This window comes from Agelaius phoeniceus, chromosome 17 (assembly GCF_051311805.1).
Source record: "Agelaius phoeniceus isolate bAgePho1 chromosome 17, bAgePho1.hap1, whole genome shotgun sequence".
NCBI lineage: Eukaryota > Metazoa > Chordata > Aves > Passeriformes > Icteridae > Agelaius > Agelaius phoeniceus.
Window position 1 is genome coordinate 7,496,957 of NC_135281.1, and position 17,369 is coordinate 7,514,325.

The 17,369-nt window shown below is 51.8% G+C and overlaps 1 protein-coding gene across 2 annotated transcripts in view; it reads right to left on the minus strand.

Moving 5' to 3' along the window:
* The window catches only part of HNF4A (hepatocyte nuclear factor 4 alpha), a 35,155-nt gene that overhangs the window by 12,710 nt on the left and 5,076 nt on the right, over positions 1-17,369 (minus strand). The window contains exons 2-3 of one of the 2 annotated variants that reach the window (XM_077187369.1): positions 2,519-2,696; positions 735-829 (exon numbers count right to left, since the gene is read on the minus strand). In XM_077187369.1, coding sequence (XP_077043484.1) covers positions 735-829; positions 2,519-2,696 — 273 coding nt within the window. The remainder of the gene's footprint in view (positions 1-734; positions 830-2,518; positions 2,697-17,369) is intronic. The other variant, XM_077187370.1, reaches the window with a different exon arrangement.

The following is a 17,369-nucleotide window of genomic DNA, read 5'->3' on the forward strand; positions in this document are numbered from 1 at the left end:
GGCCAACAGGTTCTCCTGCCCCTTCTCAAAACAGGACTAAACAAGGGGAGAATCCTGCCATGGGGACCTGTAAGGGCTGCAGAGACAGGGAGGTAGGGGAGCTGAGGGCGTGAGCATGGGCCATGTAGGGATATCTCTACTCTGTTCATACAGTTAAATAGCAAAAATGCTCCACTTTACTCTGGATCCTTTCTGCTGTGGCTGAAACTAAACTAAACTCACTGCCTCTCTGCAGAGGGTCAGCAAGAACCTATATATCTATCAGGGAAAAAAGGTGCAAAATGTCAGTGTGACTTTTGCTGGACTCAGCTGGCCAGCTGTGGGTTTTGTGGTCACTCTGGGATAACAGCACTTGGAGCAGTTTTACCAAAGTATTTCCAAATTCCCAGGCCTTCTTTGAAGTTTCTGCTCTTCAGTGATGTGCAGAAGCATTCCCAAACCCCTCCAGTGGACTGGCAGAGTGGGAGCCCAGGTGCTGTGTGTGTCAGTGCAAGCTGGAGAGCCCTGGGTGTGATTTGTGTGCACAAACATGGGCAGTTCTGAGACACAGGACCCTCCCTAAATCCCCCTGTGGTGGGGGTCAGATCTGTGCCCAGGAGAGCACAGTGCAGGGAACACATGGCTGAGGTGGCTGGGCAAGTGTGCACCTGGCAGGGACCAGCCTTGGCTGAAGGGCTTCCCCAAACATACCCAGGGGTGAGGGACTGCTGCTGGGGGAGGGCAGAGGCACCCACCTTCCTTCTTCATTCCTGCTCGGAAGCACTTCTTCAGCCTGCAGTACCGGCACTGGTTCCTCTTGTCTTTGTCTACCACACACTGCCTGTTAAACCTGCCAAGGAAGGAAGGAAGGAAGAAAGGAAGGTGTGAGGAGCAGCAAGACTGAGCCTGAAGGCAGGACAAGACAGAGCCCCAAGCTCCAAGACGTGCTTAGAGAAGGTTCCCAGAGGCTCACCCTGAGAAAGGAGCTCCGATCTCTGATTTTTCCACTCTTGCTTTAACCTGTGGTTTCCTTTTTACACCAAAATCTCAGCTCTCCCCTCTGCCTCTGGATGGTCAATAAGGACGGACTAGAACTGAGTCACACACAGGAGCTGAGACTACTCAGTAACCATTAGGGTTAGGATGTCTATAGTGGATTAACAAACCCCCAGGAAAGTTAAAAGTGTGATTCCAACTTGGAAGCTGCTGTTGTGAGTTAGATCCCAGTAGAACGGAAGGAAGAATGCCTTTATTGTGAGTTTTAAAAAGAGGTGGAAGGTTGTAGTAGCCCATTTGTGAGGTTAAGAAGTCAGTTTAAGTCCCTGTATCTCTCCAGGGCTACATCTGGGATTCTCAGAGGTTGTTTCTGACCCCTGGACAGCATTGCTGCTCTGCAAACTGCTCTGCTGCCACTTGTACTTCAGAGGATTTGGGAAGAAATCAGCTCCTTCCCTTCAGGCTTGTGTCATCAAATTCCCTGTGCATGGTGGGGAAAACTGATCCCCCATGTGTGTGACTCACGAGCCTGGTGGCCACTTGCAGCATGAATTTCACTTGCAAATTTGCTCTAATTTACAGCAGATTGATCCAGTTTGCAGAGTAAAGACAAAGGAGTACAGAACTGGAGAAGGGCTGCCATCCATGCTGAATTCTGTAGCTTTTGAAAGGGCTTCCTTCTACTCTGCTTTTTAAAGCCCCCAAGCTATGATTTGCCCAAATGGTTGCCTGAAAGCAGCTCTTAAAATATTCCTGTAGTGCATATAAATGCCTCAGCTTCCAAAGAACTGGGCATCTTGGCTTTTCTGATGGAGTTGTGGTGAGGGGGCTCCCTGGGCAGCCACCTTAAATAACCCTGGGGTGCAAATGATGATGTGCTTCACAGGCACTCATAAACCTGGGGCTTCCTTCTGTCTCTCAGGTTTTAGAGTCATGTTGCTCCTCATGCTCTCCATGTGGCTGTCAGGCCATCAGGAGTAACTGACTGAAAAAGCCCAAGGGATTTAGACACTGTGAACTGAGGATTCTTCAGTTTCCTTTGTGACTCTCTACTTGTGAGTTGCTCAAAGCCAGCAGCAGGCAGGTCACAGCTGCTGATGGCACAGGAATATTATGAATATTATGCTGCACCTCATGGTGCTCCTCAGGTGTTTTGTGTCATGTAACAGGCAGTGACAGCATTGGAGCTGGATGGCAGGCCACATGGCCTGGATGGTCAATAAGGACAGTCTAGAACTGAGTCACATGCAGGAGCTGAGACTACTCAGTAAACATTAGGGATAGGATGTCTACAGTGAACTAACAAACCCCCAGGAGGATTTATCCATTTGGCCCCTAAAGTATGGGACAGGACCTCCCAGGGTCTTTTCCCAGTGATCAATCCCAAAGTCAGGGAGGTCACTGAGCCCTCCCAGGTGCAGGCTTAGCTCAGGGAGAGTGGAGGAGGATGCAAGGAGGATGCAGGGCACTTGGAGGGCTTTGCCACTGAGCTGTGAGGGGCTGTCCTGGGTGAGCCACAGATCTCTGTGCCCTCTGTCCTCACCTGCAGGAGTACATGTGGTTCTTCCTGACGCTCCTCCTGAAGAAGCCTTTGCAGCCATCGCAGCTGGAGGCGCCGTAGTGCTTGCCAGTGGCACGGTCCCCGCAGATGGCACACAGCGTGCTCACCCCGAGGCTGCTGGAGCTGCTGAGGCTGGCTGCTTCTGATGGAGATGTGTCTGCTTGGGGAAGGACACAGCAAAGAAGAAGACAGTGAGATAGCCAGCCAACATTTGCTAATTCAGTTACCAGTCAGAGACTCTTGGAGAAACCAGGCAGCTGCAGCCTGGCTGTGTGAGAGATGTGTAAGGAGAGAGTGTGTAAGCTCTCAGTGTTTAATTGCATTTTGGGTGCACTAAAACTTCCTGTATTCCATGGTGAGACCCCTCTTCCCAAAGGCCTGGCAGCAGCAATGCCTTCAGATAAAGTGGAAGCCCATTTTACAAGAGTCACAGGACAGAGCCAAAATTCCTCGGGGATTTGCAGACACTTTGGGCTGCAGTAGTGTGGCCAGAGAAAAAGCTGATGCAGAGTTAAAGCTGAGGCATTACAGCTCAGGGTGAGCAGCTGATTTGTTAGGGAGGTGTTTGTGTTATAGCACTGAAAGAGCCCAAGACAGCCCTGAGCAGTTCCCTTCTCCAGGCATGGAGCTCCAGCTTGCACAGCCCTTCTTTGGGAAAACAAGACTTTAGGTAAATAGCAAACTCAAATGACTTCAGCTGGAAAACTCACGTGGGCAAAGGCTACCCATGCAAGGAAGGACTGATTAAAGAAAAAAGGTGGCACTCTGGCATGGAGAAAGCTGTAGGCTGGGTATCTTCTAAAGTCTGGTAGGATCACAGTGGAAATTGATTTGTCTTGCAGTCCTTACAGACCAAGGGGGACTGGGACTTTCAGGGCTTTTTTTGGAGGATAGGGAATTGCAGCAGGCTCTGGAGGAAAGGACATCTGAAAGGCTAAAAACCATACAAGGGCTACACTAAACCCCTCCAGCAAGCCAAACAAACCTCAAGGCTGAAGGGATCAGCCCTTAATTCAGTTGATCTAATTGTCCCCTCCCATGTACGTTTTTCTGTGTCAGCACAGGCACATCCCCCTCCCTCAGTGGAAATGCCAGTCACAAATCATACCCAGGATCTACAAAGCCATAGAAACCTGCTGGGATTTTTAATGCTTGAGTCTATTGGCCCCTGATTTCAGGGTTTTTGTAGGGACTCCGTTAAGGCTCACCCTGGAAGGACTCCAGCTGCTCCCACCTGGCACCCAGCAAAAGGGCTGGTCCCAGCTGGGCTCCCCATGGTAGCCCAGCTGTGGTGCTGGGGGGGCCAAGGCAAGTCTGGCTGGGGCAGAGCTGCATTTTTAGCTTCTATTTTCAGAGAAAGGGGTATTTCAGCAGGTGCTGCACATCCTGCTCATGCCACCCCTCAGCAGAAGTAACTGGCACAGAACCAGCAGTGAGTGAGCACAGGGATTCTTGAGCTCCCTACCTCTGGGTAGGGAGAAGGCAACTTCTTTCATTTCCCTGCCTGCTTTCTGTCTTTCCAATTCCTCATGTCCCTCCTGTGTTTCTTTGTGAGTCACTTTGCTGCCTCTCTGTCCTTGCCTGGCACACCCTGTCACGCAGCTCCAGCAGCACCAGTGCAAGGCTCCTGTCTCCACTCCCAGAGCCCTGAGCTTTCCCAAGGCTGTTCTGGCTGTCTCTTGTCCCTGTGAGCAGCTTGCTTTTGAAAACAGCCTTCCTCCATGCATATCCCCAGGGCTCAGCTAAATGCAGCTCACTCCAGAAGGAAAGTCAAATCCCCAGTTCCAGCTAAACATAGGACTTAGATGTGAGAGGAAGAGCTGATCTGCCTCTAATCCCATTACTTGTATATCTGTGGCAGCCCAGATAAATCCCTTTTTAGCAATCTATCAGGCTGTAATCAGATGAACATAGAGCAGGAAAAACTGGCACTCTTATCAAGGAAATTGCAACATCTCAGTCTAATAGTCAACAACAATGAAATTATTGCCTAATGGATAATTTTCCAATTAAGTTTATTCTGACAAATATGTGCTAAAAATGTGGGCTCTGGCTGCTGCAGTCAAGTGGTAGGGGTTAAGGTAAATGAAAGAAAGAAAAAATCTGACTTTGAGACCTCACAGCTGAACATTGTTTTAGGACAGGAGCTGCTCAAGAGCCTGTCTGAACACAGGGTGCATTTTGCCTGTGAGAGGCAAACTTGGTCTCTGCTGAGCAGCTGCCCTGGGGCTGAGCTGTGGCAGGCAGTGGCTGGGCTCTGAGCAGTCCTTGGCCAGAAAAAGAGGCACAGGTTCTGCAGGTGGAGGTCCTGCAGGAGGTGTGTCCTCCAGGGCAGTGCCAAAACAGCCCTGGAAGCAAGGGCTGTCCCTGGCCTGGAGCTGGGCCCAGGAGGAGAGGAGTTGGTGCTGCCTGCCCCAGCTGACTCATCCACCCCTGGAGTGTCACACTGGGTCTTGTCACAGGGAATTCTCCTGTCCCTCTGCTCCATGAAGCCCTGGTTCTGGGGCAGGCAGATCAAAGCCCCTTGTGCAGATGCTCGCTGGAGGGGAGAGGGGCACGGGCAGGGAACAGGGCCTGAGCTTCTCCCAGAGTGTCCAGATGGATATCAGCAGAGCCAAAGGGGGAGACTTGTGGCCCAGAGGCACCTGAAGGGGCAGGACCAGCCCCCAGGAGTGGAGAAGGGGCTGGGACCCAGAGTGGTGAGGGGCTATTGCACAGCAGAGCCACTTTGGCACCGCAATGTTACATCTCTGACAGAGCAGAGCCATAGGCCAGGGAAGACCCACACAGGCTGTGATGGAAGAGTCCACAGAGCCAGCACAGCCCTTCTGGGACAGAGGTGCCCAGCAGCCCTGGGGTGGAAGGAGGGGGCTCAGAGGGCCACTTTCTGTGGCTTCGTTTAGTTGTTAACCTCATATTTAGAGAGACTTTAGGGGACACTTGGAGAGGAATCTCTTGTTATCTCTGAGCATTTAATCACCAAGACTCTTTGGTTCCCAAATCCCAAATCCCAAATGGGTGGGCCAGCAATGTGAATTCTGCAGGGTGAGGTGTGATGCTACCCTCCTGAAGGGATGGGAACATTTGTCTATCCTCTCAAGGTCCCCATGTCCCTCTGAGTGGGGGCTGAGCCAGGGAAGGGGGTGGCACCCCACACCCCAGTGCTGCACTGGGGAAGGGCTGTGGCTCACAGCAGCTGCAGCGGCAGTGCCTAAATCACTTCTGGCAGTGATTTTCACCCTTACCAGGTGCTAAATGCCTTTCTGCTCCAGGCACTGGCTCTCAGCTCTGGAGGCACAGGGTCAGTTGTCTGTCTGAGCCATCAACAGCACTTCAGGCAGAAATTTTTGGCTGGGGTCTGGGAGACCCCCACCATGTTCAGCCCCTGCTCCATTCCCTGGGCTGAATGTCTGGAGGGGACCTCTCATTCCAGCCAGCTCCTGGTGTGTGCCTGCTGGACACCATCCCACCTGTACCAAACACAGCTCTGCTCTCCCCCTCTATTTTCCCCTGGGGAAACAGAACCCTCCCAAGCGCTCCCCATCTGACACCCCTTCCCTCCCCAGGAACATTTTTGTGGCCACCCCAGGGACTTCTCCTCCTGCAGCCCCCGGCTCATCCCACCCAGCAGAGGGAGAAGGTGGAGAGGACTCACCATTGCCCATAGCCAGCACCTGCATGTTCTCAAACTCCAGGGTGGTGTATGCCGGGTCTAGCGCTGCGCTGTAATCTGCCATCTCCATGTCTATGAGGGCTTTGGAAAGGCGCATTATCCTGGGCAAACAGGGGCCAGATTGTACCGATTCCCTTGGCCCAGGCTATTGGCCCTCCTGCCTCCCTCTGCCTTCACTGCGTCCCCTACCTGTTGTCTTTTAATTCAGATATTTCTCTGAAAGGATTTGCTGAGCCTCAAGGCCTATACTCCCAGAGGGGTGGAGGCAGGAGGCAGGGGGTTAATCTTTAATCATCTCACCCATTGCCGAATACTGCTAAGCTTTTTTTTTTTTTTTTTTGGTGGAGCAGCAGTGATTCTTGTTGACTGTTTATTATTGAATCTCAAGGCGTTTCTGATCCTGGCTCCTGGGTGCAGGCACTCAGCAAGGGCTATTGACCTTGATGCTGAGCTGCTGGTGTTGCTCTTAATTATACCTGGGGTGGAAAATTTGGAAAAACCCTATCAAGAGAACAAGGTTCTTCACCATTTCTGTCACTGCCTTCCTCTCCTCACCACTGTTTGCCTACACCCCTGTTTTTCCCTTCTCTTGCTCCCTCCATCCCTTCCACTCCTCCTTTTCTCTCCCTCACGGTCAGAGAAGGTGAGCTCCTGCCTGGAAATTTACACGTTGCTATGTAAAGTGAAATATATGGCTCCTTTTACTTCTCTATAAACCAAGTCTTACTGGAGGCTGGATGCTCTATAAACAGATCCCATTCTGCAGCCATGCCCAAAGAGCGAGCGGGGCCGAGGGGTGGCACAGACACCCTGGGAATGGCCAGGGTGACTCCAGTCCCACAGCTGAAATCACTCTGTTCTGGACACCCCCAGCCTCGAGTATTGGCTGATCTGTCATAAAAGTTTCATGAGACAGGTTAGAACAGAGCAGCAGGAGCTTTCCTCCTGGGGGTGCACTGCCTGCTGTCAGCACCAGCAGTGATTCTGTGCCTTGCCCAGATCTGGGTCTGACCTGCTGGTGCTGGGCAGTAGGGCCAGAGCTGCCTGTGCTCTCCTCCCCAGCTGCCCCACACCACTCCTCCACTTCAGCCAGAACTGAGAGTTTTCAGTGCAATTGCGAGATCATTGAGTGGGAATTTAATCGATCTCTGAATGGCACTGGCTCGTGGTGCAAGAGAATCAGCAATTAATGATTTGGTATCAGTTTGTTCTGCATTGAAAACAGCCTCTGGTTTCGCAATCAGTGGCGGCCGAGTCCACACACTGCTGATCTGGGCTCCCAGTGCCTTGTGTTTGTTCTTCCCAGGCACCCCAATGAAGCCCCAACCCCACTGGCACCACGAGCTGCCCTGGCCACAGTGCCATCACTGCCACAGCATGAATCCAAGGTCTCTGGCTCCACACCAGTACATGCCTTTGGGCAGTTGTGCTAGTGATGATTTTCTATTCGCATTTTAGGAGCACATGGAATTGTTCAAGCAGCCCTTTGCCCCCCAAAACCATGACCTACATAGCACTTCTGAACAGCTCTTCTACCCTGAGGCTACAGGTCTGAATCTGAGCACAGGGGAGAGCCCCTGCTCTCTCACTTGGGAATGGTGATAAACGATCCTTTGCTGCAGAGGAAAGAGTCATTTGGTCAGTGCTCCTGAGGGACAGGCCAGAGCTCATGTGCTGGTGGCTCTTCCTTTAGGCAGATACAGTCCTTGCCAAAAATTGGCTTTATGATGTGCAGTCTGGGATGGACATGCAAGAGTAGAGTACAGCCCCCTCCATAACCTCATCCCAGGGACCTCAGTCCCAATCCCAGCCAGGCCACGGTGATCCCTTTGATTAGATAAATGCTACAGACACCAGGTCAAATATGTGCAGGATTTGCCACAGCGTCTAGTAAAATATCGTAAAAGCAGGGCCTGTTCTGCCCTGCTCAGCAAAACAAACCTTTTGCTTCAATAGCCTGCTGAGCAAGGGGGCTGCAAAGGCCATTTACTTCCCAGGCAGGAAGGATTAGAAGGGCCAGGAATAGAAATCAGAGGCAGCATGTGCAGGAGAGCAGCAGATAAGGAGCGGGGAAGTTTGGAGAGCATCAGGTGGCTCACGAGGCTGGGGCTGTCAATGGGACGTGGTGTTTTCCTCCCAGGGCTGTGTTGACTGTTGTTTTCTCACTGCCAGTGTCCTCTGTGGGTCACCAGTGGCCCCTCCCAAATCCCTCATGTTGGTGTGGAGGTCGAGGGCCAGACCAGCCAAGGACACCACGCGCTTCCTTTGCCCTGGAGATGGGCTCTGATGGAAGCATTGGCTGCTCCCTGGGCACTGTTGTTGGAGATGATGTCCCCCCTGGTGTCTCCCCTTGTCACCCTCGTGTAGTGAGTTTTGGGACAGCTTGCCAATGCAGCTTGTCATGGCTTGTACTGGCCAATGGGACCCCACAGCTCTGTAGCTGTTTTAGGTGGGAGATGTTCGAGTCAGCAGCTGCTTGTGGGGCTGTTTCAAACACTCCTGGTGACAGAAGAGGTTTTTCCATTTTTATTCTACACAGAGAGACAACTCATAGCTGGAAGACCTCCATTGATAGGTGAAGGTTGTTCCCAGACTAGGTGCTCTGGGGAAGTTCAGCTCCCAGATCTGCCCCTCTCTCCTGTCCCCGTTTTCTGTACGCTCTACCCACTGCTTCCTATGTCAAGACATGGTTGCAAAGGAGACTATGACAGCTCTGGGGCTTGACCTGTTCTGTGCCAAGAGATTATTTAATTTTTATCTGTTGAGGAGCAGTAAATCCTTTCCCACACTGGCACATCATGGCACTAATTCCACCTTATCTATATATCCCTGTCTGGCAAATTGATGCAAACCTAAAGGAGATTCCCTGAAGATAAGATCTGTGCTTCTCAATAGGTGAGGATCAGGAACAGAGTATTTAATAGGGCATTTTTGGAAAGGATACTGTCGCCTACTGCGCTTTCCAACTCTGCATGTCCAGCAGGTGAGCAGGCTCAAGGGGCTCCTCCCTGGTGTTTCTTGAACAGGGTGTTGTAGGATCAGAGGATAACTGATGTCAGAAGGGACCTCAGAGTCTCTGCCCCAGGCTCCTGCTGGAAGCGGGGCCAGCTGTGAGAGCAGCATGGGCTCCTTGCAACTTTATTGAACACCTCAACGATGGAGAGCAGCCTTGACAGCCAGCTGGTGCTTGACTGTCCTCATGGTTAGACACTGGCTGAACCTCTCTCCAGTTTTAATGCCCCTTGATCTCCAGCCATGCACCCTGTGAGGAGCCTGGCCCCATCTTTTTGATGCCCCTGTGAGTGTTATGCTCCTGCAGTCCCTGCTGGCCCATCTCTCCCCCCTGCTGCAGGACACAGCCCTGCCTGCCAATGGATCCACCAGGCACCCCAATCTGGGGCTGCCTGCAGATGTTCTGAGCATGGACCATGACCAGGGACCCTCCTGCCCCTTGCTTTTCTCTCTCACAAGAAGTGCCTGGCAGTAAAGCCAGTGCCCAGAGCCAGCAGGACCCCCTCAGCTTTCATCGGCAACGCCATCGCTGGCCTGGCAGCCCCGACTCCAGAGCTCTGCTCCCTGTTATTCACAGCTCCAAGGCCACTGTGGAGCTGCAATATTTCACATGGCTTTTTTTTCTCCCCCTCATGCCCACGAAGCAGAGATGGGCTCAGGTGTGGAACCTCTGCAGAGCAGCAAAGCCCTGAACACGGCCAGGCCCTGCTCAGGCCCTGCCCGGCCCGCCGCCATTTCACGCGCGAGCTGAGGGGAAGCAGGAAGCCCAGGTACAAGACAAAGAACAAAAGTCCCAGGGGAACGTCACCGGCGTAGTCATCTCCACACATGCAAAGGTCCCTTCTGCCTTTTTTTTTTTTCCCCTTTGAAATTTCAAATTCCAGTTTGTGGACAAAGTCCTGCCTATCTGAGAATATAGATCTCCGACCACTGACCAAACTCCACTTGAAGCAGTCCTGAGGACTGCTCTTCCCCTTGCCCACGGATGTGTCTGCTCAGTCCTTGGATTTCCCAGGATCATGCTGAAAATTTTGCACTGGAGCACAGCACTGGTACTTGCACAAAGCGGATTTTGCACTTAATGTCAGCAGCTTCCTTTCTGGGAAGAACCTCGGGAATAACCAGGTAGGAGCCTTATCACCTACAATTCATTTGGCCAGCCATTGCAGAGAGAAAAGGAGAAGGAGGAACAAGGGCTTCCATTGTGCTTGTACCAGCAATTTTAGCTCATCATTTAAGTAAGGGAAGGGGGAAAAAAAAAGCAGCTTCAGAGGGGATGATAAACTTGAGGGAACATGAGCTTGTGGAGGCAGAGCCACTCTGTATGGTTAACTGATAACTCCAATTTGCCTCTTCTCTCTCATCTTTTCTGATTCTCTCAATTAAGCTCAACTTATTCTCATGCTAATCATTTCTTGACCTGTTTATTCTGCATTAAAAAATTAACAGAGAGCAGTTTACTGCATGACTTGCTCACACAGAATTGCTACAGATTAGCAGGCATGCTTTAAGCCCCTACACTGATTTTTTTGGGTCTCACAGCCAGTCTGCACAGCTCGAGGATGAGCTTTTTTTTCCTGTTTTTAAAGAACAGCTTTTTCTAAAGTCAATATAAACCCCCCTCCTTTCATGCCTTGAGTATATTTGCTCGGTGACTATTTCCAAATGGGAAAGATAAAGCCAAGGGCTTGTGTTTTGTCAGACTTTTTGTAAACAGGGGTATTTAGGCCATACTGTCAAACCCTCCTGCCTTCTACCTCGGCGTGCTGTGACTCCAGAGCAGAGTTGTCAGTGTGTTAATAAGCAGCTCCAAGGAATTTTTTGGGGCTGGAGGGCTGCAGGTCAGTGCAGCTGCACAAGCCCCCAGCTCATGGGGCAGATCTTTGCCTCTGCTCTGGGCAATCATATGACAGACACACAGATGGGGGTCTGCTCCCATGTCCTTCCCCAGAATGTCCCCAGAAGCTGTGAGAAGGCTCCAGGAAAACAGATGATTCAGCAGAGGTTGTTTAGGGTCTGTTTGCCCCTTGCTAGCTGCACACTGCACATCCCTGCCCCAGCAAAACACTTAGTGGAGGTGAAAATGAGCCACCAGCTCCATCCAGGGAGGTGAATCAGAAGGATCCAGCAGTGAGAGGCAGAAGGAGACCACAGCCATGTGCCAGACCTTGCCTGAGGAAGATGCAATCAATTTTATCATCCTGTTCCACAGCAATCACTCTTGGTGATTTGCTTTCCCCAGGGCTGAAGCGCCTGTCTCTGTGGTTGGGGCAGATTTGCTGTTTGGAGCTGGGGGCAATGGCCAGGACAGACAAACCCTGGACAGACAAACCCTGGGTAGACCCCAGACACACTGTCACTGATCAGCATGTGACATGTGGTGGCACCCCAGCACAGCTCGGGGTGACAGAGGCAGCTCCACTGCAACCTTAGGCTGTTTCTGAGCAGAGTTATCAAAAAGTAGCCAAACCAACCAATGCTGTCCTGGTCCCCAGACCACAAAATCCCCATAGGGAGAATTGAGGCAGCTTTTGGGCATGGGGAAGAGTCACTTTAAAGAAGGTATAAGACTCTGCCTGAACTCCTCTCCAAAAGCAACATGTGCATTTCAGTTGAAGCTGGGATGATGCTGAGCCTGGAGGCAATTATTGGAGCTAAAATAAATAGCTGCTCTGCAAAAGTGGTGGGGAAAGAACTACAAATGTGGGGACAGACAGACCATTTCAGCATATACTGCTCTGGTGATAACACTGTGCTTGCCTTTCTTCCCAGCACTGCAGAGGGGTTTATTATCCTGCCTAACAAGGGCTCTGAACTCTTGAGGAAGTAATTATTATTTCTCCTCAGAGCTGTTATTATGCAAGAACAGTAAATTTGAGCTGTTCCCAGAAGGGTGGCTGTACTGGAAAATGCCAGGGCAGTTGCTGATGTGTATTTGCCATCACTCTGCCTGCACTGAAAGCAGCATCTGGCTCTGGGACCTGCAGTTTTGCGGTTGTGACTCTGGATATCTGCCTGCTCTGTTTTTATATAAAATCATGCAATGAGCCCAGGCCCAAAAGAGGAAGGGGAATAGATTCATCTTCTTCCATTACACCACAGGCTGCAACTTGGCCCAAGCTCCAGCTCCCACCACTGATCCCACTCACCCCCTTCAAGCCCTACACCAGAGGCTCTGCACTCCATCCAAACCCCAACCCAGCAGAGACCCAGACACTTTCCTGCTGAACACTCTCCTGCCTCTTTGGGAGGAAGTCCACAAAAGCTCTGACTTTGCCATCTGCTATTCCAGGTTCACCAACTACACTGGCAGAAGCTTGGCTGAAATCTGGTGGTTTAAGCCCCACTGAAATGGGGGAGCAGGAGCCTCAGGGAAGCAGCAGCACTGGAGAGAGGGTTTGCTGCCAGCAGCAGACACCTATTGCTGTCTGTGCCTTGCCAGCTCACAGATTTAGTGTGGCAGGGATCTCAGCAGCCCCCTCTGGACCTGGGGAGAACTTGTTTAGCAGGTGGATGTGATTCCTTTGGGCCTGAAATAATCCTGAAGCTTCCAAGGAAAAGGATCCCTACTGAGCTCACAGTCTGGCAGGCAAGTGAGTCTCTCCCTTCAGCCCTGCCAGCTGTTTGCAGGGCTTTTAGGTTTCATTGACTTTATACATTCATTATACACACATGAAACAGCCCCTGAATCGTTTCAGCTGTGGAGCAATAGGTGAAGGAGGAGAACAGCCAAAATCAACAGTGGTTACACATCAAGTTTTACCTTTTTTTTTTTTTAATATCTTTTTGCAAAGCTAGGTGCATCAGAAAGCGAGGCCTGGAAGTGACCTCCAGTGGCTGCTGGGGCTCTTGGGATCAACCCTCCCTCAAAATTAAGGCAAAAGACTGCAATGCTGCTGAGGGGTGGAGGGAGAGCTGCAGCAGGGCAAGGGTGTCAGGGGACAATCTGAGCCTATGGCCCTGGAGAAGGGCAAGTCAGGGGCAAAAAGCATCTTCTTGGACCCAACAGCTCCAGCTGCCCTCCTGCCCCAGGCTGGCTGGCAAAGTCAGCCCCAGCTGGGCAGCTGAACTTGGGGGAACATCTCAGGACAGGGCCATGTGTGCCTGATGGGAGGAAGAACAAGGAAGGAGGGAGGCTGCTGCAGGTGGGAGCACTGATGAGTCAAAATTTGGGAGTTTCTAGTTTGTGGAGACAGAAGGAAACAAGTTAGTGCAAAATGCTTTTTCTTTGCAGGAATGCCTGAGTAACCTCTCCCCAATGTCCTCAATGACCAGAGCACAGCAAGGGGTGAGTGAGAGCCAGACAGAACTCAGGAGCTCCATGTCCACAGCAGCTGCACGCCCCCCACACACCCTCCTGTGTGACACAACCCTCCTGTCCACTGCCAGAGAAACAAAAACACAGCAGAAAGCAAGGTATGGGAACATGGGAACACAGCAAGGGCAGGGGGATCACACGTCCCTACAGTTCCAGAAACCAGGACACTGCAGGGACAACTGCCTAACAAACATGGGAACTGCTGATCAGCCTGTGAGTATTCAACCTAGGTCTGCAACACTGGATAACACTATTGTTTGTGCCTTTACATTCCTGCAAGTCCCAGTGCCATTGGCCTCTTGTATCATAAAGAAATTAAAATATATTATGACCATAAACGACATCATTTGAGGAAATGAACCACTTGTAGTAAATGTATCACGGGACACTGAAGCCATGAACTATCCTAAATCAATTTCCAGCTGATAAAGAGTGCAGGTAGTGCTGGGAGCAGCCCCCAGCATGTGACTCCCCACTGGCATGGGATGGTGGGGATGGTGGCTGGGGGTGCAGGCTACCCCAGGAAGCACAAACCCCACCACCAGCACAAGCCCTGCTTGGCAGGAATTGCTTGAGCAAGCAGCTCAATTTTTGCTGAGTCCCAGAGAGGAATGGAGGCTGTTGGGGTGTTTTGGGGATGGGGTTGTGTGAGGGTCCAGGGCTCAGGAAGCACCAGACATGTCCAAGTTCTTCATGGTGCTGGCAGTGGTGTGCAGGAACCTGGACATGTTTGGTGTATCCTAAGCCCACCCAGCCTCCTGGCCTCTACACTGAGGTCCCCGTGGGTGCTGGGGCTGAGCACAGAGCTGGCTGGAGGGGGCCACAAAGGGGAACCCTAAAAACCTTTCTGTTAAGGACTCTGTACAACCAGTAAAGTTTGCACTGGAAGTGTTTTTCTCTTAGCTATTTCTAAGCTTTCATTCTGAGAGGTGGGAAGTCCTGCTGCAGATCTGGCTCAGGGGCAGAGGCTGTGCTGCCAGTGGCAGAATCTGTCCCCAGGCCAGCTGAGGCTGCAGCCCAGGGCAGTAATGCCAGGCACTGGGAACTGGCCTGACAATGACTGAATCATTTCCCAGACAGCACAGGCAATCACTGGGGTATCCATGGGAAGCCAGCCTGACTCCACCACCTCTTCCCCCAGGAGTCACAGCACCCACCATGCTGCCCATGTTGGGGTACCTCTCTGGAGCCCCAGAACCCACGTGGGGACATGATCCACCACCACCCACAAAGCTGGTATGTGCACCCTGCATGAAGCAAAACAGAAACCAAAGACATGGGGGTGCCATGCTCTGGGGACCAGCAATACCAGGGGGAATGAGCATATTTTGGCAGCTCCAAACCCACACCGGACACCCTTCATTCAATGCCCTTCGTTCACATAAACTCTGCAGCGCTGGTTCTGCAGCTGCTTCTCTCCCTGCTGCAAGTGCTGGGGGAGCAGGGGGGTACCTGGTGTTTCCTGGAACAGGTGGTATCTGCTGCCATTCATCTTCCAGGGGCGCTCACTCCGTGGGCAGGGCTAGGGGAGTCTGGCCCCGGGCTGGGGCCGTGCAGCCGGCGAGCCCCCCGTGGGCAGCGGGGCACGGGCCATGCCCAGGAGCTGCTTGTGGCGCAGAGCAGGGACAGGCTAATCCCTTAATGCTGGTCACAATGAGATTTGATGGGGAGCAGCAGTTTGTGCTGCAGAGCCACAGGTTTTAAAGGGTTCTGGCCACTACCCGGAGGAAAATTATAAGGTGGCTCTGGGTCTGTGCCCCGCTGCCCGTGCTCACAGCAGTGCCTGCTGCTTTCTGGGCCACCTTTCTGAGGTCCCTGCCTGCTCTCTGCCCTGCCACTGGGTTTCTTTAGGGCAGGGATACCTGACCATTTGTGCAGGCCTGGAGGCTGATCCAGAAATTGTGCCTGGGTGTGTCTAACAGCAGGAGTGGGTCTGACTCCTCAGGGAGAAGCTGACTGCTTTTGCTTTAAAGTGTTTCTATATAAATAGTCAGAACACCATATCCTTGAGCAACAACCTTGGTCTCCCCTCCCAACTGACATTACAATGCAGGATGACTCAGTCCAGAGGGGAGCAGGGAGGCTGCTGAGCACCCAGAGTTTTCTTCTCTGCAGGAAGTGTGGCCCTGTTTATAATGGAGGAGGAAAATCGTGTGAGGGAATAGAGTGGCACTTCACTAGGGTTTCACAGGCACTGAGTGACTGAATTGCTGAAAGGGAAACCTGGGTACCACAGAATTCAGCCTTGTGCTGTATGGCTGTGACCCAGCAAGGGCCAGGTCTCATCACCCTCTGTGTCCAGAAGAACCAGCTCAGGGACAAACCCATGTGAAACACCCATTTTCCTGCATTTTCCTTCTTCCTTGGATGACTCTTCCTGCCAAGCCCACCACTGCTTTTGCTGTGCCAAGGAGAAGAGAGCTCATTCCTGTCCTCCAGACATCAGGCCCCAAGCAGCACTTTAAAGGCACTAGCAAAAGCATTCCTAAACCATTCCTGTCCTGTCTCCACAAGCTTCTGCTTCCACTCAGGCCTGCCTGAGGTATATTTGAGTTAATCTGGTGTGCCCACAGTCAGCAGCTTCCAGAATGCTCCTGGTGGGTCAGGAATGGGGAGTGAGCAGCAGCTCTGTGCCCAGGTAGGGGTGTGCTGGCAACAGGGGCTGATGCCCAACATTCCCACGTGGAGCAGGGAGCAGCAACAAGGGCAGGGCTGGGACTGAACTGTGTGTAACCCTGTGACACCTCCCTGCACCCCTGTGTTGCCACACAGGTTTTAGTGGCTGTAACAGGCAAACACACCCAAGTCAACAGACATTTCTCCCAGACAATGGCAGTCTCCAGGCACACACCCATGGATGAGCCACAGGCAGCACTTGGCTCTGCTTCCACCACCTCAGTCCCACCAGCTTGGTGGCTGTAGCCATGATATTTTCTGAAAAATCCTTTCATTAGGATCTTTTCTCCTGAAAAGCCGAGAGGCCTCAGGAACAAAATGTAAACAATGATTATCTGCTGCTGTGGAATGCAACTGTGATTTGGCTCATGTGGTTGTTTCTAATTAATGGCCAATCACAGTCCGGCTGTCTCAGACTGTCTGGTCAGTCACAAGATTTTATTATCATTCCTTCTTTTTCTTGCTAGCCTTCTGATGAAATCCTTTCTTCTATTCTTTTAGTATAGTTTTAATATAATATATATCATAAAATAATAAATCAGCCTTCTGAAACATGGAGTCAGATTCTCGTCTCTTCTCTCGTCCTGGGACCCCTGTGAACACCACCACAGGTGGCAGCAGACTCGGCAGGGCTGTGGATCTGAACCCTGGCTGTTTGTCCCCTTGTCCCTCCTGCCTCCTTATTCCACTCTCATTTCCTGTTGCCACCTTTAGCCTGCCCACAATAAAACTCTGCATGAGCTGGTTCCCTCAGGCATCCATCAGTGCTTTGTCCTTTCTTCCCTGTGTGCCTGTCTCCAGAACAGGACCTGCTCAAGCAGCAGCCCCTTACCATGGGGTATCAAGGCTTTGGGGACTGTGTGGCAAAATGATCAGCATCCTTGGGAGCAGAGGGGCACAGAAGTGGCTGAGTGGGGCAGGAGGAGCTGGGCTCTGCCTCCATGAGGGGCACTGGGCCATAAACCCAGCACAGTGGCTGTCGTTGTGTGTTGGCAAACATGTTGAGTGAGCTCGACTGTTGATTCTGACCATATAAACCAGTGTTGTGGCACTTGTTCAGGTTTGTGCAGGTTTTACAGCTCTTGTTCTGAGAAGTACCCATGTATTTGGTTTTGCTCCTTCCTTCAGGTCTATCTGTTGACATTGGCTCTCCT